This window comes from Diceros bicornis, chromosome 19 (genome assembly GCF_020826845.1).
Source record: "Diceros bicornis minor isolate mBicDic1 chromosome 19, mDicBic1.mat.cur, whole genome shotgun sequence".
Lineage (NCBI taxonomy): Eukaryota > Metazoa > Chordata > Mammalia > Perissodactyla > Rhinocerotidae > Diceros > Diceros bicornis.
In genome coordinates, this window is record NC_080758.1 from 2,129,915 (window position 1) to 2,155,402 (window position 25,488).

General features: G+C 58.4%; 1 protein-coding gene across 1 annotated transcript in view; it reads right to left on the reverse strand.

The window, feature by feature from the left end:
• CDH4 (cadherin 4) overlaps positions 1-25,488 on the reverse strand; it is a 634,999-nt gene that overhangs the window by 33,151 nt on the left and 576,360 nt on the right. Inside the window, exon 8 of the mRNA XM_058562376.1 lies at positions 1,689-1,826. Coding sequence (XP_058418359.1) covers positions 1,689-1,826 — 138 coding nt within the window. The remainder of the gene's footprint in view (positions 1-1,688; positions 1,827-25,488) is intronic.

The window sequence follows — 25,488 nt, forward strand, 5'->3', positions numbered from 1 at the left end:
GCAGGGATGTGCGATCTGGGGACTCAGTGACTCGAGGACGCGGGGGCGTGGGGAAGCAGGATGAGGGGATGTGCGGACGCCGTGGTGGGGCCCCTCTTGAGGGACTCGGGCCTGTGAGATGCCTTCACAGCAAGCTGACTGGCCCACTGGGAGAAGGGGGGGGGTCTCCTCTCTGTCCCTCCACCTCCCTTCCTCCCCTCCCCTCTCTCTGCCTCCCTTCCTTTGCTGCAGAATGAGAGCACAGCTTCTGGGGTTCCATCCCAGCTGCTCCCACTTATAGGCTGGGCTGTGTGGCTTTGGGCAAGTGACTTAACCTCTCTGAGCCTGGCCTTCTCTTCCATAACTGGGTCCTGGCCCTCATGGGGTTAGTAGAGGTAAGAGGCTGACCAGGAGGCCCTGGCCAGTGCCCGGCAGGGGAGAGCTCCACAGCATGGCTTGTACTCTAGTTGTTATTGTTACTATTATTGCTGCTACACCCTCATCTGCTCAGCCCTCTGGGAGAGGGGGCGGCTCCAAGAAGGTGACCCGGAGATCCTTGAAGCAGCCTCCATGTCCCAGCACTGCTCTGGGAGCCCTCACTGACCCTTTCCTCTGCCTGTCCTAGCCTCACACACCTGCTGAATTTCTGGACGGGCAACTGTGGAGTGGGCACATGTCCCCATTGTGTCAGCAACCCCCTCAGGGGACCCGAAAAGACAGCTTGGGGATTCAGAGCTACTTGACAAGGACCTGGGGAGTCATCAGGGGATGGTGTTGGTTGGTGATCAGGGAGAGAACAGAGGCCACCCCCCTGAAGACCGCTGGGTGGCACAGAGGGGGTCATCACGTGTCCCGGGCACTGAACGAGCTGTGAGGATTTCACGAGAAGAGGCCGCCTGGCAGCGCAGCTCCGCTGGAGTACGGAGGCATCGGGAGCCAGGTGACCGGTGGCTCTGACCCACCGTGTGCCGCAGGGACCTTCCCTGCATGAGGCTAGTTTGTCTCTCTGTGACTCATGGGCTCTGGACCCACAATGGACGTCCGGTTACATTCTGTGAGTGAAGGCATGAATGTCCACCTAGAGCGCTTGGTCATTTAGGTCCCCAGCAGCCTGGTGCAGCCCAGTCACCACCCGCCGGCCGTGGCTGATGGGGACGAGTGCACAGTGTGTCCCCATACCCTTTCCCTTTCTGCTGACCGTGGGCATGGAGGGCTGACTAAGTTCCTCGTGCAGGGACCTGCCCCGTCCCTGGGCAAGGCCCTGTCTGGGCACACCCAGCAGGTCCCCCTGCACACACAGCTGCACTCACGCCTCCAAAAGTGGCTGAAACCTCTGCCTCTCGCCTGAGCCCAAACACCACCGGTCAACTCCGGATTCAGAAAGAGTGTCCAGCTTGCTTTGTCCTGGAAGCCTCTTAAGGTGTCAACCATCACTCAATATGGGGGCCTCTCTGTGCTGGATTGGAGCACAAGCCCCCCTCCCAGCCCCCACCCCCCCGCCCCCCAGCAGACAGAGCCTCCAGCTTCTGCTACTGAAGACACCTGAGTGATGCGCTCCTGCACCAGCCTCCTGCTGCGCAGGGCCTCTGGTACACCCGGATCTGTCAAGCTCCTTCTCTCAGACAGCAGCAAAGGCAGAAGCAATACCGAACGTCAGAGAATTACAGCACGCGTGGCCGTGCGTCACCATGGGGATGCGAGGTACTCACCGTGCTTGCGGTGAATTCTGGCGGGTTGTCATTCACGTCCGTCACGGTGATGATGGCTGTGGCTGTGTTCGAGAGGCCATAGTTAAGGTTTCCTTCCATGTCTGTGGCCTGAATGATGACTGTGTACTGCTGAACTTTCTAGAAGGGAATGAGTTGGGAAAGAACAGTGATCAGTTTGAGTTTTTTTTTTTTTTTTTTTTTTTTTTTTTTTTTTGTGAGGAGATCAGCCCTGAGCTAACATCTGCCAATCCTCCTCTTTTCTTTTTTTTTTTTTTTTTTTTTTTGCTGAGGAAGACGGCCCTGGGCTAACGTCGGTGCCCATCTTCCTCCACTTTATATGGGACGCCGCCACAGCATGGCTTACCAAGCAGTACTTCGGTGCGCGCCCGGGATCCGAACCAGCGAACCCCGGGCCGCCGCAGCGGAGCGCGCGCACTTAACCGCTTGCGCCACCGGGCCGGCCCCCAGTTTGAGTTTTAGTTTACAGGCAGTTTATAGTTTTCATCAAGAAATATATCTCCCAGGATGGAGTTAGCTGCAGCCAGGTCCCATTCCTGCCAGCGTGGTATGCTGGCCGCAGGGCTGTCTCAGAGCGCTCGGCTGATGACCTGGCGGAAGAATGTTCTCCTTCACTTGCTGTGGGTAGCACATGGCATGAAGAGGTCTGGCTGTGTTTCCATCTCAGTGGCCTTGGTTTCCATATAGATTGTATTTGGTGCCAAACTAAGAAAGGGGGAGAACAGGGGCCCCTGAGAGCACGGTGCTGCATTTGGCTTGGAACACCAGGGATGGACAGCTTGCAAATAGAGGGACAATCCCACAGACACGTGCTGGAGGGACCTTGTTTCTTTAGCATTTTCAGTGTCCAGCTCAACTGCAGGTCAGAAATTCAAACAGGAGAAGACAAGCCCTTCTCCCCTCTTGTTGCAGGTGCACAGATACAAGCACACTTTCCATTTGAACGAAGTCAGGAAGGAGTGGTGAGCATTCAGATGCAGGTGTGAGTTTGAAAAGGCAAATAAAGCTTGATGGAAAGAGTGAATTTATTAGGCATTGAAGGAGTCTCACAGTCCTTCCCCACCTAGCCTCACTAGGAGTCCACCAGCCCAGAAATCCCTGAGTGCGCAGAGGTGGCCTTTTCCACACCCCTGTTCTGACAGAGGTCACAGGTGCTTCTAGTGTGACAGGTGAGGATGAGCCTGGTGGTGGCTCTGCTGGGACCACAGCCCACTTCTCACTGGTACCATGAGGGAAAGGAGGATTCTGGGGCCAAGGCAGAAAGGGACCTTATGAAATGCCTTCCAAGTGATGAACTATACCAAGTCCTATTCCTCCAAGAACTTAAGGGAAAAGACCAGTTCCGAGCTGTGTGGGAATTCAGTGAAATGTGTTCAGGTTCCATAAACTGGCTCCATAAAGAATCATAAACAACAGATGTGTCACTAAACTGTCTCTCTCTTTCCATTCACCCATCCATTCCTCTCTCCCTCACTATCTCCCTCCAGTTGTTCACCCATCCTACTCATCTATCCACTTATCTATCCATCCATCCATCCATCCATCATCCATCCATCCATCTATCCACCCACTCTCCCATCCATCCATTCATCCATCAATCTGTCATTCATCTACCCACTGACCCTCCCATCCATCACCCATCCATCCATCCATCCATCCATCCATCCATCCATCCATCCATCCATCCATCTATCCATCCATTCATCTCTCTATCCCTTCCTCCCTCCCTCTCAGACCAGCCAGCTCCAAGCCAACCTGGCAGCTGATGACAGATGCATGAATGAGCCCAGCCAAGTCCAGAAGAGTTTTCCAGCTGAGCCTAGCCCAAATTGATAATCTGTGGACTTTTGAGCTGAAGAAATGGAAATAAATGGATGTTTTAGGCTGCTGAGTATTGGGATGTTTCCCTATGCAGCAGAAGCTAACTGACTCACCCAAATCCTTACCATGGACCACAAGGCTCTGTGTACCTGGCTGCTGACCACCTCTCCAGCCTCATCTTGAGTCAGGCCCCCCAGACCCTCTGTACAACCTCCTTCAGCACCTTAGACTTGCCACACGGCCTCCCACCACAGGCCTTTGCACATGCGCTTCCCTCTGTGCAAAGCTTTTCCTCCTCCTTTAGTGAATGCCTACTTTTCTTTCAGGTCTTTGCTCAAATGTCCCTTTCTCCTGGAATTCTCCCCTGACCCTCCAGACAAGCCAGGGCCCCCATTACCTGCTCTCAGACTGGCCTACCCGGCATCCACGGCTCGTATCACAGTTCTGGCTTTGCAATTTTTGTGCCATCATTTGATTGTCGTCTGTGTCCCTCACCAAACTGAGCTCTGGGTGGCCATGGCTGTTTTATTCACCACTGTGTCCCCAGGGTCGAATGTGGTGCCCAACACACGGTAGCTGCTTAGTGAATGTGCGCTGAATGTTCCCAAATGGCTGTAGTGACAATAGGGATTCTGAGGAATGGCAATCTGGTCCACAGAGGTCCCCGGGTGCTGATAAGGCATCTGGCCATTTGTGGGCAGTTGGGGGTCGCTGAGGGGGCTGTGGGGGGAGTCACATGATCCAGTGAGTGTGACCTTGCCCCGTGGGCCACGTCTGCTCACCACCGTCTATTTTTGTAAACAAAGTTATTGGCACACGGCCACATCCACTCATTTACACAACACCTGTGGCTGTTGTTGCACAACAGCTGAGTTGAGTGGCTGTGCCAGTGATCACATGGCCTGCAAAGCCTAAAATATTTACTACCCAGCCCTTTACAGAAGAGGCTTGTCAGCCTGGGCTCCGACATCAGGCAGCACAGGACAGTACCTCCAGGACAGGCCTGGTAGTGACGCCACAGACTTCTCAGGGCGTGAGGGCTGGGGGGAGCCAGGGGAGGCTTCCGGGAAGAGAAGGGATGTGCTGCCTGGAGTGACAGGATAAATGAGAGCAGAGCAGAGGGTGTGCACTAGAGGAATGTACCGGGGGCTTATGGCAGCCAACCAGGCTGGGCCCTGCACTGGGATGGGGGCTTCAGGGCTCAGTAATGTCCGCACGCTGTCTCCCACCCAGACCAGTGCTTGACCTCCCACCTCTGTCAACGCCGCAGTCCGGTGTGACCAGGGCCGAGTGCTGGGGTGGGGCGCTGACTCCTGGCCCCCGTCCCTGTCATCACCTCACCGTGGCTGTGGGTCGGAGAGGCCTTTCCCAAGGGGCAGGTGTCAGGAGCCTCTCAGAGGAGCAGGAATCAGCTCCTCAGTGCAGGCCTTGTTCCTTCAAGGGGATTATTACCTGGAGGAGGAGTGAGGAGACCCCCATCAGAGCTCCCCACCAGGCTCCCGAGGCCACGGGCGTGAGGGGAGGGGCTGCGAGGCCCAGCAGTGCAGGGGCCAGGCCTGCCAGGCCTCAGTTCCACCAGTGACTGGCTGGCTGGACAAGGCCTGGCCCTCGCTGGACTCAGCGTCCCCATCGGTCGTGCTCGGCTGACTTCACAGCGGTCACTGAAACAATGAGAAGAAAAGGCTCCCCAGCCTAGGACAGGTACTGTGTTCTCTCCTCAGTGTGTGCCTTTTCTGACTCAACTGCCTCCACCGCTGACCCCAACCACACCCTCCTATCTACACTGGGGACAGCACACCACCCTGCCCTGCCCGGCTGTTCCCACTGCTCACACTCCCTGTCCTGGCTTCTCTCTCTGGTGAGCCCCATGCTCTTCCTTCAAGAACTGGCTCTGAAGGTGCCTTGAGGGGAAGCCTCTCCCTCTCTCAGTTCCCTTATCCCATGAGTGGATGAGAGGACCTCAGCCACCTCATTGGGTGGTTATGATCCACCTGACAAAAGGAAGGGTCTCCATAAATGATGGATGGATGGATGGACAGATGATGGAAGAATTGATGGATAGGTGGATGGGTGGGTGGATGGGTGGGTAGATGGGTGGGTGGATGATGGACGGAGGAAGAGAGGGAAGGAGGGAGGATGGATGATGGGTGGATGGATGATGGTGGGTGGATGGGTGGGTGGATGGGTGGATGGATGATGGATGGAGGAAGAGAGGGAAGGAGGGAGGATGGATGATGGGTGGATGGATGATGGTGGGTGGATGAGTGGGTGGATGAAGGAGAGAGGAGGAAGGGAAGGAGTTAAGGGTTAATCTTTTGTGAGAAAACTTTCAAAATGACGTAGCACCCAAGTACATGTAAGCTATTTCTATTACTTCTTTTGTGTCTCCTTGGTTCAACTTCTACCCATTTTCACAAAGGTCAGCTGTTTTAGACATGAGCCATTTACTTGATTCACTTAGCAAACACTGACTGAGTCCCCACTGTGTACCACGTACTAGGCTGGGGTTCCAGGGACACAGCGTGAGTGAGGCGCTCTCGGTCTCCCGGGAGAGTCGGTCAACATCTGTTAAATGACGTCAGAGAGGAAAATCCCAGGACTGTGGGGCTGTGGGGAGGGCGGGTCCCTTCTGTCTCGTAGGGGGAGGGGAGAGGCTTCCCCTCTGGGCTCTATCAGAGCCAGTTCTTGAAGGAAGAGCGTGGGGCTCACCAGAGAGAGCAGCAGGACTGGCAGTGTGAGCAGCGGGAACAGTGGGGCAGGGCCGGGAGGTGGGCCGTCCACGGTGTAGACAGGAGGGTGTGATTGGGGTCAGCGGTGGGGGCGCAGGAGGGCGGGGAAGGCACACACTGAGGAGAGAACACAGTACCTGCCCGGGCTGGGGAGCCTTTCCTGGTCACTGTTGACTGCTGTGACGTCAGCCGAGCACGCGTCCCTGCCCCGTGTCACAGATGGGGACACGGAGTCCAGCGAGGGCGGGCAGTCGCATGACCTCCCCAGCGCCACACAGCAAACCAGGGGCAGGTGGCGGTGCCGGCTGGGCTTCCTGACGGGCCATGGCTTTCAGGCCTTTGTTATGGATGAAATGCAGATGGCGCCAACATTGCCCACTGCGCGTTAGCCAAGACACCTCGTGGGGCTCTTTCTGAATGTGGGATGGACAGCACGCAAAGACACGCTGGAGCCATCCTTAACTGGTCGCCCCGACAGGAGCACAGCCAGGACCCACCTTCATCTGTGCGAACAAATGCACGCTCAGAATTCCGTCAGGCCTCTGATGTCACGGCCTTGTCCACGCAAAGGTCCCTTCTCCGAGGCTTCTCTGCCTCCGGATCCTAGTAGAGGGAAGGCGCCCCTTCCTTCCTGTCCATCAGAGGGAGCTGTTTGTTTCGAGTCATGGCTCTGCTAGGCTAGGACACTGCAGTGACAGGCTGGGGACGGTGCCAGCTCCAGCAGGGAGGGTGGTAAACCGAATCCAAACTCCAGGTCCCCACACACCCTCGGCGAGGGGTCCTGCCCCAGGAGCCTCACTTCTGTGCCTCCCCCGCCATGTGCATGGGTGTGCTGCTCACAGCTGCTGGCCGACCCGCCTGGATGGGGGCCTCAGACCACTTCAGTCCCCCTCCCGGAAGAAAGGTGGCGGGACGAAATCAGATTTTCTGAAGAGGCAGCAGGCAGCCTCGCTTTAGAAACTATTTTCATTTCTTTCACCCAAATTTCTCTTGTTCTTTACAAATCTGATTTTTCCTGCCTCCCAGGACCAATGTGGACATCTAAGCTGGAAGGGATCTCACGCCTCCTTCCCGCACTCAGAGGGCCCCCATCTGCACTGGCGGCCCTCAGCCGTGCCCTCTTCGTGCATGCGTCCGCTCCAGGCTGATGGAAAGAGACTGTTCACGTTTGTCTCCATCCCCACTGCGCTGGGCAGGGACTTGGGCTCTGTTATGCTCTTAGGCATACAGTAGGTGCTCAATAAGTACTTGTTAAAGAATGAATGAACGAATGAGTGCAGGTCAGTGCCCAGCAGAACGAGGTGGCTGGTGGTCTGACACCTCCAGGAGGTGGTTGTGAGGGAACCACACCCACCCCCTCCCTGGGGCACTGGACATGCCTTCCCATGGTGCAGGTGGAGCCCTGGACCCCGAGACCCTGAGGCCAGGCCAGCGCTGTCATTGTCCTGCTGTGACCTCAGGCCAGTCCCAGCCTCTTCTTCCTGTGGGCGGAATGAGGGAGTCAGCTGAGCTCTCCAGTCTCTTTGTGGGCCACGGCCAGTGGAGGCTGAGAGCTGGGGGCCGGGCTGGGAGAGGCTGTGGCCCCGGAAGGTGCCGTCCACACTGACCCGGGTTTTCTGAGGGACCAGAGGGTCCTGGGCTCCTGTGGGGCACTGGGTGGCCGGTTTGTGAATGGCTCTTCTTGGGACGCCTGTCCCCTGTCTTCTGCGTCCCCTGGGCTCCCTTCTGTCCATGGGGCCAGGGCAGGGGTGGAACCCACTTCCCAGCTGCAGAGGCTCATGTGGCACAGGCCTGGTCAGTCAGCAATGCCCGTTCCCTGGGCTCTATCATTGGTACTGGGATGACCGTGGGCCCCAAGCTGCTCTGATGGTTGGACCTACTGGGAGACAGGGCTCTCTCCCCACGTGGCTACTGAGCTGAGGCACACAGTCCTGGAGCTGTGGGGGCGGGGACATCTTTGCTACAACACGGGAAGGGCCTATCTGAAAACACCACCAATGGGGGAAACAGAGCTGAGATGAGGACCGAGTGAGTGAGTCCTGAGGCCCCCACCCCATGCCTGGATCCAGCTAGACCTGAAGCCACACTTTGTGTGTTCAATTACACAAGCCAGTAATTCTGCTTTTTCGTTTAAACCAGTTGGAGCTGGTTTCTGTCTTTGCCACAGAAAGGGTCCGACTGTCCCGCTTATTAGTGTCATTCCGCTCAGGTGGAGTATCACAGGGAGAGCAGGGGGGTAACTGGGCACCTGATGAAGGAGAACAGGGTTCTGCTGGTGTTCTCCACTTCCCCCAGAGCACCGCTGTCCCCTCACCCCTCGGGCGCTGACGGGGCCGCAGGACAGACTCAGGGCCCGATTCTTGTGGCTGCAGTCAGGGTGTTTTGGGTGGAGGCTCCCCTACTCCAGCCACGCCCGAGTCCCCCTCACGCTGCGGCCATACTCCACGCCCCCGTCCGGCTCTGTCTTCACATTATCTCTTACAGCACAAACCTCCCTGTACTTCAATAAATAAATTTAAAAGCAAAGTTTATGCTGCTGCTGTGACTGGCAAACCAGCATCACCCGCCATAAATAGAAATTAGTCCTAAATGTAAATGCATATTTTTAAAGGTCCGCCTGTGAACATCTAGGTCCAGTCCACAAAGCACATCTGGGGACCCAGGCCGACGGAGCCGAGCAATGTCCCTGCTGGTGGGCCTACTGTAGGGCCACCAGAGGAGAAACTGAGGCCTGAGAGGCACTCAATGTGCAGGTGTGGAGCTGGGCCCTGCCCCATGCACCTGGCTGGTACTGTTAAAATGTGAGCTGGTCACACTGCTCCTCTGCTAAATCCTGCCCCGGTTGTGCTCCCTGGGGCAGAAGTAGGGACCTCAGGGCCACTGGCCCCGGGACAAGGGCAGTGGCTTCATTGGCCTCACTCCTCTCCTCCCCTCGCCCACTCTGCTGCAGCCACAGGGCTCCTTGCTGCTCCTCAAAGCCCAGGACCGGAGCAAGGCTGTTCCCTCTGTCCCGACACTGCTCGCTCCCGTCAGCAAGCCCTTCCCCATCAACTCCTGTAAAATACCGGCCCTGCCCAGGACCTGCTATCCCTGCCCCACACCTGCTATCCCTGCCCCACACCAGCTGTCCCCTCCCCCATACCTGCTCTCCCCCTCGACTCTGCTTTTCTTCTCAGCGTCAGCATGGCCTGTCCTCTGCCTACTGATGCCCCATGGGCAGGGGCTCCAGAGCCCAGGACTCCATGTTCCCCGCTCTCTCTGGTGTCTAGAACGTGCCTGCACACTGTTGATGGACCGTGGGCACTGTGCTGCCGTCCCTGGGCACCTGTGGTCATCGTCCACGTCACAGCTCTGTGCTGTATGCCCGTGCAGTTTGTTTCCAGCTGCACCGAATGCTGGCCTGGGTTGAGGACAGTGGCCAGGTCGGGGACACAGCTTGGACAGGCCTGTCCTGGAGGAGCTGGGCATGGGAGGGGGGTGGGCAGTGGGGACGCCCCTCGGTCTGACCCATATCACAGGCCTGGCTGCAGAGACATTTCCAGAGGCCCTAGAGGACAAACCACAGCAGGCAGAAGGGGGGGGGTGGGCTCCTGGGAGGGGCTCAGTGTTGAATGGGGGCCACCCTGCAGGGTGGAGGCATCCAAAGTCCCACCACTGGACACCCACAGGGCTCTGCCCATGGGGCAGCAGATGGGCCCCTGCCCCCAGGGTTGCCAGGCCCGAGGTGGAAGGCTCCAGCCACCCCTGGTGAGTTCTGCAGGCGAGACCAGGGCAGCCAGCTGGGCCTCGCATCTGCTTGCCAGTTTACGGAGCACCTTCGCTGCTGGGCCCTGCTCCGTGCCGGGAGCTGTGCTGGGCGCCGGGCTGTCATGGAGAAGACATCACACAAGATCCACGGCTAATGAGCCCACCGTCCAGCGCACGCAGCTTCCTACTAAACAGATCACGCACGGGCCACGGCTGGGCGGGCCTGAGACAGACAGCGCTTGGCTGCTGAGGGCTCGGCTGCCCACCTCTGTGCCCACCTCGTCTCGTTGGCCAGCAAGGATTACAGTGGTTATTCTTTGGGGACAGTGAAGACGAGGGTGATGGGACACACATGGAGGACTGGGTTAAATAGCGTCCTCCAAATCCAAGTCCACCAGCAACCTCAGGACAGGGTTCTGAGAATGGAACTTAGTACTGGGTCTTGGCTGATGAAATGAAGGTAAAGATTGAGTGAGAGCATCCTGGGTTAGGGCAGGCCCCAAATCCAATGACACGTGTCCTTGTAAGAGAAGATGAGGGGAGAGGACACGGGACAAGGCCACGTGAGATGGAAGCAGAGGCTGGAGTGACGTGGCCACAAGCCCAGGCACGCCAAGGACTGCGGGCAACAGCAGAAGCTGGAGGAGGCATGGAACGGACTCCATGACGCTCTAGAAGGAACCAATCCTGCAACACCTTGATTTCGGGCCTCTGGCCTCCAGAACAGTGCGGATACATTCCTGCTGTTTGACGACACCCAGTTTGTGGGACTTGGTTAGGGCTGCCCCAGGGACCTAATAATGGCTGTGGGCTCAGCCCATTCCCGGAGCTGCTGGAGGGAATGACGGCTTCGTGGTGCCCCCTGTCCCCGCACGGGCTTTGCTCAACGCAGACGGCAAGATTCCACTTGGCGAGGCTTTGCCTGTGACCCTGTGGGCTCTGCCATCCGGGCCCTGCCCGGCTGACCATCTGGTGGAGGGGAAGGAGACCCAGGGCTGGCGGGCCAGGAGGAAGGCCCTCGGCGGAGCAGACACGGACAGGAGCCATCAAACCTCATGGCCCAGGACCAGCTGCCACTACAAGGGGCCAGAGCAGAAAACACAAGAGGACACAGGCCAACGGCAAAGGGAGGGATTTAGCCAGAGGAGAGAGGAAGAGAAGTGTTAACCCCTAGAAGCCGCCGTCATGTGACTGCAGCATGAAGGCAATTCTCCAAATCTTTCTTATCTCCTCAGTCACTGCATCACAACTTCTACACGGGACCATCCCGGGCTACTGCTCTCGGAAGACACTGAAGAGAAACAAGCCGTCTCAGAGACACAGGGACATGTGTGTATGTGTGTGTATATGCAAATGCATGTGTGTATATGTACCCGTGTGTATGCACACGCAGGTATGTGTGTATAGGTGCGTGTACATGTGGGTATATGCGACAATGTATACTTGTGTATATGTATATGCATGAGTGTATCAGTGTGTATGGGTATGTGCCCATGTATGCATGTGTGTACGTGTGTACCTGTGTGTGTCCACACTCGTGTGTACATGTGTGTGCAGCTGACCACCACAAGAGGGTGTGCTGGCCTTGTTGTTGGGAGCCGGGTGGGGGTCTTTCCTGGCCACAGGTCGGGGGCGGGAAGAAAATCCAGCAAGAAGGAAGAAACATGGGCAGGTACCCCCAGCAGAAGCTGGCACCTCCCTGCGGGCGGGGCCTCAGATGCAGGCCAGCCCAGCCCAGCCCGGGTCTTGGGGTTAGCAGCATCCCAGGAGCTCCCAGGGAGGGAGGTTCAGGCTTCTCTGCTGTGGCTTTTGGTTTAGAAAGTATACTTTTCAGACTCAATAATAGTCACCATTTTCTTTTTCACCAAATCCCCTTCTGGAATGGTATTCAGAGGCCGAGAGTGGGCGGGTGGGACCTGGGTACCCCCGGGAAGGCGGGCATCACCTGGTGTCCCTGGACACAGACCCCCCCCTTACACAATTGTTCAATCTTTACTTAGTGGGGTGGTTAGGGGTTTTGATGTCTTTATTAAAGAGCCTGCCCCAGGACCTCATTTCTTGGCCCTGACGTGCCCCTCATGATTTACACGAGGCCGGGTGAGGGAGCCCTGAGGGACGGGCAGTGCAGGGCTGAGTTTTCAGCACTGTTCCAGCGCCTCCTGCTGGTGACCCCACAGACACGCTGCAGGTGCACGGCCCCGCTCTGCATCCCCTCCTGTCCTCTGACTGGCCCCGGGGAGCAGGGGTGCAAGACCCTCCCCAGTTTGCAGTTGATCAAACCGAGGCTTCAGGAGGCCAGATGGCTCCCACCCAGGTGAGGGCTGGTGAGCAGTGTGCCTGGGGCCTGCGGTCGGAGTCTGCAGTCCCACCAGCCCGCCTCCTGGGCCCTCCTGGGACAAAGGAGGACGCTGGACTCAGCCCTGGACCGGAGTTCCTTCTCCACCGGCTGAATGAGGCAGCCTCCGCCTCTGCTCTCTGGATCAGTTACCCCCAGTGGAGCGGGAGGGTGGTGGCTGGGCGGGGGAGTGGACAGTACTGCATCTCTGGAGTCTCCCCCATGGAGGCCAGTAGGCGACAGCTGCTTGTCACTGGTGAGTGTACTGAGCAGGTGCCCCGGCCGGCGAGCCCGGCCTGTGGCCCAGTGGGATTCCCCCTGCTCTGCTGGGTGCAGAGAACACAGCCAGATGCCCCTGGAGCCGGTGAGCAGCGGTGCTGGAGTGAGGTCATTACAACGCGATTCGGCCATTTTCAAGTTCAAGAGGAGGGAAGAAAACTGCAAGCAGGCTGTCCCTGGGGTTTTCGCTTACCTCCCCATAGCTCAGCATGTAAATTTTGCAGAACATCCATCAATAATGCAGCCAGCCAGCCTGCCCTAGAAAAGCATCCAAGCTTCCCGCGCACTCTCTGTGCTACCACCCTCCCCACGCGGGGCCTTCAGGGCTGCAGCCAACCACGCACTGGCCGGCGTCAGGCCACTGGCTTGCACCCCGACTTCCTGGCGGAGCCCAGGCTGCCACCTGGCTGGAGAATGGGGCTGCTCCCGGGGCTCTCTCGGCCACCACCCCCCATCCACACTGGGGCCCTCCGCACCGGCCAGCAGTCAGTGTGCGGGTCTAAGTCAGGGCCAAGAGCCCGGCGGTCCACACGCAGACTCGCAGCTCCTCCCGCCTCCCTCCTCCCTGAATGAGGCCGGGGCCGGGGGGCACCCCGGCCACTCTAGGAGGTGCCAACCCTGGCTGGGTCAGCACTGGTCCCAGTGCCACTGTCGTTGCTGGAACCTCTGTCCCCTAGACGCTGAGAGACGGAGCAAACTGAGGGCTGGGCCTTCTGCCTGCATCTGGTTCTTGTGTTGCTCAGTGTCCGCTCCTTGCCCGAGAAGGCGACTGGAGGACACACAGATGGACGTGCAGGAGGAGGAGCCACAGGCCAGAATCCTGGTAGAATCCTGGTTCACTCCTGTGCATCGAGACTCCTCCCAAAAGGGCGTGGGGAGTGTGGCCACTGTAGAAAACAGGCTGTGGGTCCTCAAAAGTTATAGTCACCATATGACCAGCAGGTCCAGCCCGGGGCATACACCGAGAGGACTGGAGACAAGTGCTCAGACAAATCCTTGTGCCATGTTCACACGGCCAGTGGCAGAAACAACCCCAAGGTCCATCAACCCATGAGCAATAAACACTCAAAATAAACACAATGTGGTCTATCCACATGGTGGAATACTATTCAGCCATGTAAAGGAATGAAGTCCTGATAATCCTACTTTGTGGATGAACCTCGAAGACATGATGCTCAGTGAGAGAAGCCAGACACAAAGACAGACTGTCTAGGACATGCAAAGCCACAGAGACAGAAAGCAGGTTAGTGGTTGCCAGGGGCTGGGGGAAGGTGGGGGAAGGGGGAATGACTACTAATGGGTACAGGGCTCCTCTGGGGTGATGGAAACGTCCTGGAACTGGGTAGGGGTGGAGGGTGCATGACAGTGTGGACCTGCTGAATGTCACTGAAATGCACACATTAAAAGGGTTAACTTTACGGCGTATGAGTTTTAGCTCAGGTGCTGGCACTAAAGCACGTGTGTTTCCACATGAGTCCCCGCTGCCTCGTGGGGCCCCGGGGGACCCAGCACCCCATGACCCACCCATAGGGCGCCCACTCCATGCCCACTCCTGTGCTCAGAGCCTCAGCCAGGCGTCCCCACCCTGCACCTCTCCACCCTCTGGCCAAGCCCCTACCTCTCCCTCCAAACCCTGCGGCCCTCTGGGGCTGTGTGTGCTGCTGTTCTGCAGTGGGGAGGAGACACCACCTGGGCGGCACAGCCCCCAGGCCCAGGTGAGTCTTGGTGGCACCCCTGACCCCACGGCTGACCCGTGGGGAGGCCCTGAGCCCTTCCTGCTGCGGGCGCACGTCTGGGCAGTGCTGAGTGCTCCCTTCTGCGGCTCCTTTGCTCAGGAGGGTGGGGCTGAGTGTGCCTGCTGGAGGGGTCAGAGGCCACCCGTGCTACCTCATCACCTTTGCCCGCACTGTCCCACTCGGCACGCACTCTCCTTCCTCCTGCATGTTTACCTGAGCCCTGCCATACCTGCGCCGGGGCAAATGCCTCTCACCCCACCACAGCTGTCTGTCAAACTGCAAACATCTGTGCCCCTGCCCTCCAGCCAGCCTCCCAGGAAGAGGCAGAGGAGGGAGACGTGGCAAGGGGCGAGAAAGCAGCGAGGGCTTCCTGGAGGAGGGGGCAGGTTTGGCTGGGGTGGGGACGAGGCAGAGGCTCCCATCTGAGGGCTGGACCACTTCTCACCATCCCATGGGGCAGCCGGCAGCTCCTCCCACGGGAGACCCCGGATCTTGCCCTCCCTCTATGTCCCTCTACAGCCTGGCCTGGTGCAGCGTCATCTCAGGAACTATGAGTCCTGGGGACAGCGCCAGCTTGCTCCACCCCAGGCCATTCCCACCACAGACGCTGCTTCCCTGAGCTGCTGCTCACCGAGGGATGCGGGGCCCAGCCTGGGCTCAGCGAACAGGTGTGGCTGGGAAAGGGTCCCCTGCAGCCAAGCTGCGCCGATTGGAGGCCTTGGACAGCAGTTACGGGGTTAATGGGGGGGGTGCCAGCTCCCCACCCCAGGTTTGCTCGGTGGCTCTGGGAAAGGCTTTGATGGTTGCGTTCCGAGTGGAGGGAGAGTTGGACGGGGAACTCAGCACAGACAGGACCTTTTATTTTGTATTTTTCATCTTCCTTTAAAGGAAAGTGCAGTCGTCTGCTTTCTCTTGGGTGTCTTTCTCATTGTGGTGACAGTAAGGAGAGGCCGGCCAGAGATGGCGTCTGGAAAGCCCTGGAAACACTGGTGACCAGGATGTTTTGAGAATCCCAAGGCCGATGCCCCTGTGCGGGTCTGGACGTTGGCGTCTGGGCCAGGCGGGAGTCCCTGGGGCAGCCCCGGCCCTGCGGCACTGAGACACCGCTGCTCTCTGCCGGTCACCTGAGATCCCGTGCTGCAAAATCTCAGTGATGAAAACTCTCTCTCCCTGAAAGATGCCAAAAGACTAGCTCATCCGAGTTTTCTACACAAACCTTCTGCCCCCTGGAGCTCATGCTCTTGGGCCATAGACAACGTCTGGGTGGGTCACGGCGTCGTCAGCAGGACTCGGGGCCAGGGCTGAGGTGGGCTGGGGAACACAGCAAGGGGGGGCCACACCTGGAGGTGAGGCCAGGGCTCAGGAGAACACAGGGGTTACCAGAGATGGGGAGGGGCGCAGGTGTGAGGGTCTCCTGGGCACAGCGGGTGCTGTCTGAGGACCTAGAAGGCAGCCAGGGTGGCCAGGGCAGTGCAGGGGCCAGGGGGCCCTGGGCGAGGACAGGGCCTGGAGGTCAGGTTAGGGATTCTGTTTCCAAAAGCAGAGGGAAGCCAAGGTTTCTTAGGTTATTTTGGGGTCATTACATCTCTGAGACTGGTGAACAGCCCCCTGCTGTTGGGGTGTGTCCCTGTCCTGCACCAGCCTTAGAGGTCCCGCTCCAGAAAACCCTTTAATCCTCACACAGAGAAGACCCCTGTGCCCCGACCAGGCCAAGCCACCAAGTCATGCGTGGCTGGCCCTTGGGAATAGCTGAGGTCTGAGGGCTCGTCTACAATTGCTGAGTGGACACAGGCGGCCCAGACGAGGACCTTCCAGACCCTGAGCCCGGCTTGGTGCTCCGTGGTTTAACTTCGCTCCACCCCTCAGAGGTCCCACAGGGTCTGGAATTCTGCAGACCTTCTCAGACCTTAGTTTGCATTGCAGTGCACGTAGAGGTGGGACACTAGAAGGAAAGAAGGCAAAGGCTCCCCTTCCCCTCTTGTTGGGCTCCCCGGCAGCCGGTCTGCGTCTCATCCCACTGTGTGCTCAGCCATGGAAGGGGAGGCGGGAACTTCTGGGGAGTCCTCCCCGTCCTGATCCAGCCAAGGGTGGACAGCCACTGGGCCCTTCCTCAGTGCCCACCCCCCACCGTGTTAAAGGAGCTGCCATCCCAGCGAGCATCACTGGCACACCTCTGGGAAATGTGATGTGTGCACACACAGCACAAGACACATGCGTGCATGTACACATGTGTGCACATGGCAAACACACAAACACATGCACATGTCACACACCCATCATCAGCTCTGCCTCTGGGGGAGTGGTTTACAGACTGCAAGTATTTCACATACATCTTCATTGGATGCAGCCGTGAGTGTCACACCATCACAGCCTCCGTCGCAGTCAGTCTGTAAGGGTTCTTTCAGGAAAATAGACATTCCAAGTAAGAAAGTACTAAGTTGGGATTTAACTGGCGGCATTTTTTTTTTTTAGCAGAATGTGAAATATATGTTTTTCACAGAACTTGGTGTTGGAGGTGCAGTGAAAGAAGTAATAATAAAATTATCATCCTTGTTCATTCTCAGGCTGACCCTGATAACACGACTGGCCCGCCTCACTGCACAGCTCCCCTGGGCCTTAGACCCTGTCCCCTCTCCCCAATGAATCCCTCCTGTCCCCTCTCCTGGGCCTGAATCTGTCCCTTCTTTCCCGTTGTTTCCATGGCCGGCTCCTGGGATTCACATCTTAGCTCAACAAAAATGATGGAAGACAGTGAAAGGTCCATAGGAGGGAATTTGTAAAATGAGTCAGCAAATCCCAAGGATGGGAAACCAGAAAGTCATTAAAATGATGTGGGACAGGGGTATTTCCTGATGCAGCTATGTTCACGACGTGCTACTAGGTGCCAACAGAGGGTGACACAGGACTGCTCATTAGGAGCACACGCCCACAGCGAGCGGGACACACAGCCAGTGTGTTTATCTTCAGGTGCTAGGATGGGAGGGTTGTGATTTTCTGCTTGGTGCTTATTTGTGTTTTCTACCATAAATGTGTTCTTTTGTGATAAGAAAAAATATCAATAGGTGTTATTGTAGAAAAAAGGTGTGTTCTAACTCAGGCTCCACTGCACGGAGTGGCTGGAACGTCCTGAGCTGTGCTGGGCGTGACCAGAAGCGTGGGTCTGAGGTCCCAAAGAGGCACATGCACAGCATTTTCTCTTTCACAGGACTTACAAGGAGCTCATTTTCTAGGAAAATGTATTTCAGAATTTCCCATGTGGCCTGTCACAAGGCTTCTCATAAAGCAAAGGAGAGATGCTGGTCTTGTCACCAAAGAACATTCCCACCTGAATTTGAGTAACGTGCCTCTATTAACTAAAGTTGAGAATGGTGGTTCCGGGATTCGCTGGCAGTTGGACAAAGCTGCATTTATCCCTCTCCGTGAAATCTCTTCACGTGACCACAACGTAGGGTGGAGAATCTTGAAGAAATATAGGAAGGCGTTGGTTGTACTTTCCTAAAACTCCTGTAACACCCCGAGATAATTAATTTGGCCTGCCCTTGTTCTCGAAGAAATTTCAAGTTGCTGAATGTGGGCAACCGACAGTCCTCGCGCACGAGGACGGGGGATCGGATGGAGTTCCTGATCACAGAGAGAACCTCATTGAGGAGGACGTGGGCGCGAGTCTGAGAACAGAGGTGGCGCAGACTAATTACGCTGCTCAGCACTCAGAACAGAAGCCCACTGTCACCTCCAGAGCGGGACCCGTGCTCTCCGCCTTATCAGGCATGAATATTCTAATCAGGAAGCAAGGCAGATGACTGGGATTGGCAGGAGGGGCGTCTGTGACGAGGCACACAAGAGACACTTGAACTGCCGTGTCTTATCGGAGTCTCTCCTGACATTTTAATCATGTAGAAAGCCTCAATTTACATGGTGCTGGCTAATTAGACACGGCGGCAATTACGTGTGTGGACTCCCCCTTCCTAAAGATGACTTACTCTGCAGACAGGAAGCTGGTGCTGAAAAGAAGCGTTTGTGGTGTTTTCCCCCAAACACGTTGCAGTTCCCAGAGAGGGGGTGAGGGGTCAATATTCTTACAGAGAAAGAAGAAGAGGCCCTGTTGCTGTGGCCTTTCCAGCGTGGTTGGGTACATGTCCAGTCAAAAGGAGACAAGCTGGGTCTCGTGGAGAAATGGCCCCAATCTGCCACCTTCCCGACAGGCGGAAGCTCGGGCCAAGACGGGAATTGGCTCCTGGGGCCCAGCCGGCCGAGTGCAGAGGCCGTGTCACTGGCCAGATGGGCACAAGGGGGCGCTTGGCTGGGCAGGGGGCTGGCAAGTCGCTTCGGGTCTCTCACCCCTGCTGGCGGCCTCCGCTGGTGTTATGAATGCCTGGAGACAGAGGTGCTGGCGGGCGCCCTTGTTTTATTGTTTGCCACTGAGCAGCCCAGACCAGGGGTGTCCAGCTGTCAACTACGGACCATTGTTCAGACTTCCCCTGGGAGGCCAGTGGGGGAAGAGCGGGGCAGCTGGGGACACGAAGCTCGAACCCAAGCTGGAAACAATGAATCAGAAGGAGGGATAAGCGCTCCTTCCCCTCAGCCAGCCCCACGGCGTCTTTTGGAAACTTCCATTTCCTCTCCTTGAAGGCAAAGGTGGACAGTGTGGGGAGGAGGAAGACGGCCACCTGCCACCTCTCCTCGAGCAGCCGAAGTGAAGCAGGCAGAGCCCGGAGGCCTGTGTCTCCCTGGCCACCTGCCAGGGCACCAAGTCACAAATTAGAGGTCACCACGACCCCCAGGTCACTCCATAAACTGCAGCATCGAGACAGGCCGCACTCACAGCGGCCTCAGCTGGACAGAGGCCCCCGTGCCCCTGCAGCTGGCCGGTCCTCGCTGTGCCTCTGATACCCACCGGGCAGGAGCCGCTAAAGACGAAAGAGGGCCCTCGCATGGCACGTCCCATGGCCCCTTCGGCGAGAGATCGGCCCAAGGAGAACGTGTCCTGTTTGTGCCGAGAAGCGGCTTCTCCAAGGGGAGCAAGTGGGATGGCTCCGTCCGCTGGAGGAAACCACATGGAAGGGACATAGGAGTCTGGGTTCCAGCTTTCAGAAGCCTCAGGGCCCCCAACCCTGTCCTCGTCCCCATATGCAGCAGCCAAGGCCCTGTGGGTCTGTTTCTGACACAAGGCAGCCTGGCCCCCTGCCAGCCAGAGGCGTCCCACCCACCGGGAGTGGCTCAGGGGGTAGTGGGGACAGAAAGTGGACAATGCAGTGGGGGGTCCTGGCCATCCGCACCTTGCTGGGTCTGGTTTTAGTGCCGTTAGTAATGGGGGTGCCTGGTTCACACCATGTGCTCAGTGAACACCCCTTCTCCTGCCCTCTCTTCTCCGTCCGCATCGGCTGGATGCTGAGGGGCCCCTGCTTGCACCCTCCTGCCCACCCCACTGCTCCGCGCCCAGCCCCAGGCCACCGTCTCTCTGGTCCCAGGTCCTTCTGGGCCACCTGTGCCTCCAGCTCAGCCGTCCATGCTGCACCCTCCTCTCAACCTCATGTGACCTGAGCTCTGGGGCCTGAGCCTTCTCTCAGACCCTCCCCGCGTGTCTCTCTTCGTCCTTCACTAGAGCTGAGGACAGTGGCCACTGCCCCACGGATCATGTGCTTCCTTGTGGGGACACTGCCTGTGATGGCGGGAGGCCGGGGAGCTGGCAAAGGGGCCTGTGCACATGACATGAAAGTGTCCTTTCTTCCCCAGGATAGTGTCACTCGCACACTCGGCTGCCGGGTTTCCTTTCCACCAGCTACTTCAAGGTCAGTTTGGGGGTCCATGGATGGTCTGACCCTGACATGGAAGCCCCAAGGTACTTGGGACAGTCTCTGGGGAGCACTGGCGTGGCGTAAAGTAACACTGACTCACAGGGCGGGAGAGCGTTCCCTCTTCAATTCTGGGCTCAGTTTGGAGCTAGGGCATCTGTAGCAAGTGTTACTAGACGTTAATCTTCCTTTTTGAGATTGAGAGAGAGAGGGAGAGAGAGAGAAGATGGGAGAGAGGATGCGAGAGAGGGAAGGAGAGAGGGAGAGAGGGAGAGGAGGAGGCCTGGGGCTCAGATCTTGGAAAGGCCACTCCTGCAGGCGGAATTTCACATGGCATACCCCCTATCCCCCTTAATTGAGGGGCAGTCTGGCGCAGGCTGAGAGCGAGTGCTCAGAGTGTTCAAATCCCAGCTGTATCCCTTCCTCGCTGTGTGACTTCAGGCAAGTTACCTCCCCTCTCTGCACCTCACCCCCATCCATAAAGCGCAGACTACACTCGTTCATTCCCGAGGTTGTATACAGCAGTGATCAGGGTGGGACCTGCTCTGGGTCTGCTTGTGGGCCAGGAGGGGGCTCGGCGGGAGGCCAGGGACCCAGGCAGCTCAGGGCAAGGGGGACAGGGCCTCTGCTTGGTTCCTGGACTTGGGGGTGGTCCAGCAACGGGCTGTCCTCATTGGTCTCTGAGTGGCCAGGCCGCAGGCTCTCACTTGGAGCCGCCACGTCTGCGGGGGCAGGAGGGGAGCTGACGCTGTGCTTCGGGTGGGAGGCCGGGCTTGATCCTTCTCATGGGACCCCCCCCAGGGAGGCCAGGAGGTGGCCCTCCTGTGGGGTGGGCTAGGCCAGCGGGGAAACCCAAGGGCTGCGTGGGCTCCGAGCCCCTCCTGTCCCCTCCCTGGGCCTGACGCCCAGAGCCTGCACCCCCACTGACTGCTTCTGGGGCTTTTAATATTTTTAGCTATAAGGGAATCCACAGATGTTGCCTATATATATTTTTTGGCCTGGGAAATACCATGTACTCGTTCCTAAAATATAAACTGAAAACATAGCCATCCCTCCCAGCAATCCATCCCCGTCTTCGGCTCCACGGGCAAGGATGCCAGAATTATTTCTGGCGAGGGGAGCCCTCCGGGTCTTTGTGTTGTGGCAAGAGGGATTCGGCGTGGATGGGGAGCTAAAGACGTGGGTCTGCGCCTCATTCGGAAACGCTCCCCCGCGTGCTTGTCCGCCGAGTGGATGTCATCTGAGGCCCATGTGAACACTGTGACGGCGATAGGAATCTCGTGTCCGAGATGAGAGCTCTCTGCTTGTGTGGCGTAAGCTCCCCAAGGCAAGGCGCACAGCACCCCAGATCTTAACTGAGAGCTGGTGTCTCACGGTCGTCCTTGGACTGTCCCTTTTCTAGCTTCAGGCTCTGCTCTCTGATGAAGTCCAAATGCCACCTTGTCCACCTCTATCAGCCATTCTCAAATTTATACCAAATTTTGGTATAAAATTTGGATCTGCTATTTCATGGACTACAGCAGTCCAGAGGAAAGGCTCTGAGAGTTGGGGGCCTGGGCTGGAGCACTGACAAGCTGTGGAATAAAACAGCCAAGACGAGTATCTGATGTCTTGGAGCTTCAGTTGGGGTAACAGTACTTCCACTTGATAGACCCAGATGGGGTCACACAGACCCAAGGCCTGGTCAGTCAGGGAGCAGCAGAGATGGGGGTGTGTGGGCCGCAGCTCTGAGGGGCTCAGGGTGGAGGGGTGTGACAACTTTGCTGCATTTCCCATTTTGCCACGGGGCTGTCCCTCTGTGAGTCCTGCCTTCCTCGTGTCCACCCACCTGACCTCTCAACACTGCTGGAGCAGCTACGATGCACCAGGCACGGGCCGAGCGCTGGGCAGTCAGCGGTGCCTGACTGGGCCCGGGCCTGCCCTACGAAGCTGTGTCAGGAGGGGGACCTTGCAGTAAAGGAGCCGGCAAGTCCACACGCAGTCTCTCCTGCGATGGGCTGTGAAGAAACCCAGTTCAGTGGAGGAGGGAGGGAGGGAGAGGCGGGTCCTGCCCTCAGGGGTCAGGGAGGCCTCCCTGAGGAGATGACATCTGTTGAGAAGACACGGAGAACCGGGGCCTCGGAGAGCTGGGACAGGAGAGGGCCCCGCGTGTCCGAGGCTGGAGAGAGGAAGAGACAGAAGTCTGCGTGGGTGGGTGGGGCATGAGAAGGTGGGGGGGCCAATCCTCAGCGCAATTGGAGCAGAAGCTAGACACAACGGGGGGGACCACGGGCACGGGCGCTGAGGAGCTATGGTGCCGGGCGCATCCTTAGGCGCTGGCTCCTTCCTCCATGCTTCCTGGTCTCCAGACTCCCCCACACTCCTTCTGTCTGGGGGTGCGTCTCTCCAGACACCTTCCCTTTCCCGAGATGAGGCCTCGCCACCCCAGGCGAAAGTGGTGGGAGGAGTGTCCACAGCTGTCTCAGGATAATGGCAGCCCATGGTCTGCGGACGTGCTAATTAGTGCAGACAGCTTGTGTTTAATTATTTCACTTGACCTGCATAAGATTCAGAAACCACCTGCTTTGGGTGGGGTGGGGGAGCTGGCGAGGGGCCCATGACGGGCTCAGCAGACCCTCAAGGCAGCTGCCCCAAAGGAGAGGCCCAGGCCTCCCTGGGCGGGATGGGGCGAGAGGCAGAGGAGGCCGGGGGACACGAAGCACAGCCCGTGCACTGTCCAGGACGACACCTCTGAGCTGTTTCCATCCCATGTAGCTGGGATGTGGGGGCCGAGTGACGTTCAAGCTGGTGCGTTTTCAGTGTTTCTGAGAACAAGGGGCAGGGGCTGGGCTCCAGAGAACTTCCCGGTCCATCCTGTGCCGGGAGCGGGTCCGAGCCTGTGCCGGGCGGCCAAGTGCACAGCAAGGGCGCAGTGCACGGGGACATGGCAGTGCAGGGCGTGGACGGGACAGGAGGGTCCCCGGGTGGGCGGTCTCTACTCGGGTGCACGGGCTCTCCACCACCGCCGGAGCAGCTTTTCTGGAGGGTGACTTTGTGGCAATCAAGACCCTGACAAAGTGTGGGGCTCTGGACCCACCAGGTCTGCTGTAAGTGTCTGAGGATGAGGTCAGGGAGAGGGTGGGGACTTGGGGGCAGGGCTTCACGCCAAACGACAGGGGATATGGGCAGGGCTTCCCCTGGTCCCGAGAGCAGGCAGGTGCCTCACTACCCAGGACATGTAGGGAGGGGGTCTACCGAGCACATGGGTGAAGAGGGGGCAGGGCTCTGGGGGGCTGGGGCTGCTCCAGATGGCGTGCAGGGCCGGCTCTCTGAGGAGGGTGCGTGGAGCAGGGAGCTGGAGAATGAGGCCAGAGAGCACAGGGGGCGACAGTGAGCCTGGTGTGTGCCAGGCAGAGGGCACAGGGCTGAGCGGGGGATGGAGTGGGGGGCAGAGCAGTGGGCGGGGGCTCACTCCTAGGGCCTTGGGGTTGGGGGGAAGACGCTGGGTTTTGCTCCAAGTGAGATAGCAGGCCATTAATCAGGAGTGCAGAGTGACCAGAGACTGGGAGTGGAGGGTCATGGTGGGGTCAAGAGTTCACGGGCTTCGGGGTGGAGAGTTGTCGATCAGTCTCTTGCCGGCCCTGAGCAAGCGATCCTCGGCCCCCGTCTGGTGCCCCTCGCCTGTGTCTGTTGAAGGATGCCCTCCCTGCTAAACACCCTGGGTACAAGGGGTCACCCCGGGCGCCTTGCTCAGATGTTTTTGTCGGGGGCTAATGAATCAAGTCCTCCAAGATGAGCCCAAATCTCCCCAACGCCATTTCCTGGGAAGGTCACTCCCTCCCGTAGCAGAAGGAACAAGTGCCCGGTGCAGAGGGGATGGCAGTGGGGACAGGGCAGGGGTGGGCGGGGACTGGCTGGTGGGGCCACGGAGCCAGGCCTGGCAGCCCGAGGAGGGAGACTTTTCCAGCAGGACTGACTGGCTCTGCCGCTGTTCCCTTCAGGGAGGGTGCGCTGACAGTCCCTGGCCCGATGGGCTATCTCAGGTCCTCCAGGCAGCAGGGAACCAGAGGAGTCCTCAGAGGCAGGCGCGCCGAGAGCTCTCTGTGCAACTGCAGAGCCGGCGCTCGGGTTCATTTTCAGGGAAGGGCCTCTTTGATGGCCGTGAGCGCGGACAGCTCCACTGCAGGGTGTGTGTTGTGTCACGGCGACAGTCCCAGCAGGCACGGTGCCAGTCACGCTGATGGGACCTGGCGGGGCCCCGACATCACGTCTCCTTGCCTGTCCTATCTCCCTGATCTGCAGAGCCCTGCTCTCGGGGACCTTGTCGCCCGTCAGCACCTCTCCAGTCGCACCTCCGTCAGGTGTCCCCGCGGCGCCATGGAGGAGGGAGGCACAGGAACGGGCCGGCTTCTCCGAGAGGTGCCCAGGCTGACCCCAGCCAGCTCTGCCCCCACCCCGGGCCCAGAGCAGGGGTGCCAGGCAGGCGGCAGGCTACCTCGGGGCGCAGCTGCCAGATGGAGCCAACGAGAGTAGGCACCACCCAGTTAAACCTGAACGTCAGACACACATGGAGTCGTTTTTAGTGTGTCCGCTGCAGTACTTGTGACACTTAGGCTTAAATGATTTGCTGTTTGTCTGAAGCCCAGACCTGACTGGGCACCTGTGTTTGATCCGGCAGGTGGACACAGCAGCTTGCTCGGCTCTGAGCCTCTCCCGGGGGTCCCCTGGGGAGGAGCTGGGCGGTGCTGGGCGGAGGGTCAGCAGGTGACGTTACTGATGCCTTCCTCCGCTTCAGGGCCGCATACCCTCACCCCAGGCAACCTGCCGGGTCCCACTTCTGAGACAGGAAAACTCAGCTTCCTTGTGACTAAAAGCGCTGGCCGTTACGGAAGGAGCTGGGGGAACCCACGGGGAGCCCCGAGGCTGACCCACCCACAGATGTGTTCCATTTGCCTTGCATGGGATTTAAAAAAAATTTCGCACGGGAAGCCTTCCCTGCTGTCTGCTCCAGTATGGCTGGAGTGGGCAGACCCTCCTGGGCCTCTCGCACCACCCCCACTCCCCTGCTGACCTCCTGGGCTCCGCGGGCGGCTGAGTTTACAGCCCGCACAGGTGGAGGGCCGGGACCATGGGGCAGAGCCTCTCTTGAGCTCCGCGACCTGGCAACCCTGAGACCCCCGCCCATGAAGAGCCACTGCAGTCTCACCTTTCACATCTGGAAAGAAACATCGTTACTAGAATTTTCCTCCCAGGGCTGCTGCGTGGGTTAAGACGTGATAATTTGCAGTGCACAGTGCCTGGCCCGTGCTGAGCTTCCTGGGGCTCCCTGAGGTGCCTGTGTCTAGGGCGGGCCCCCTCAGCAGG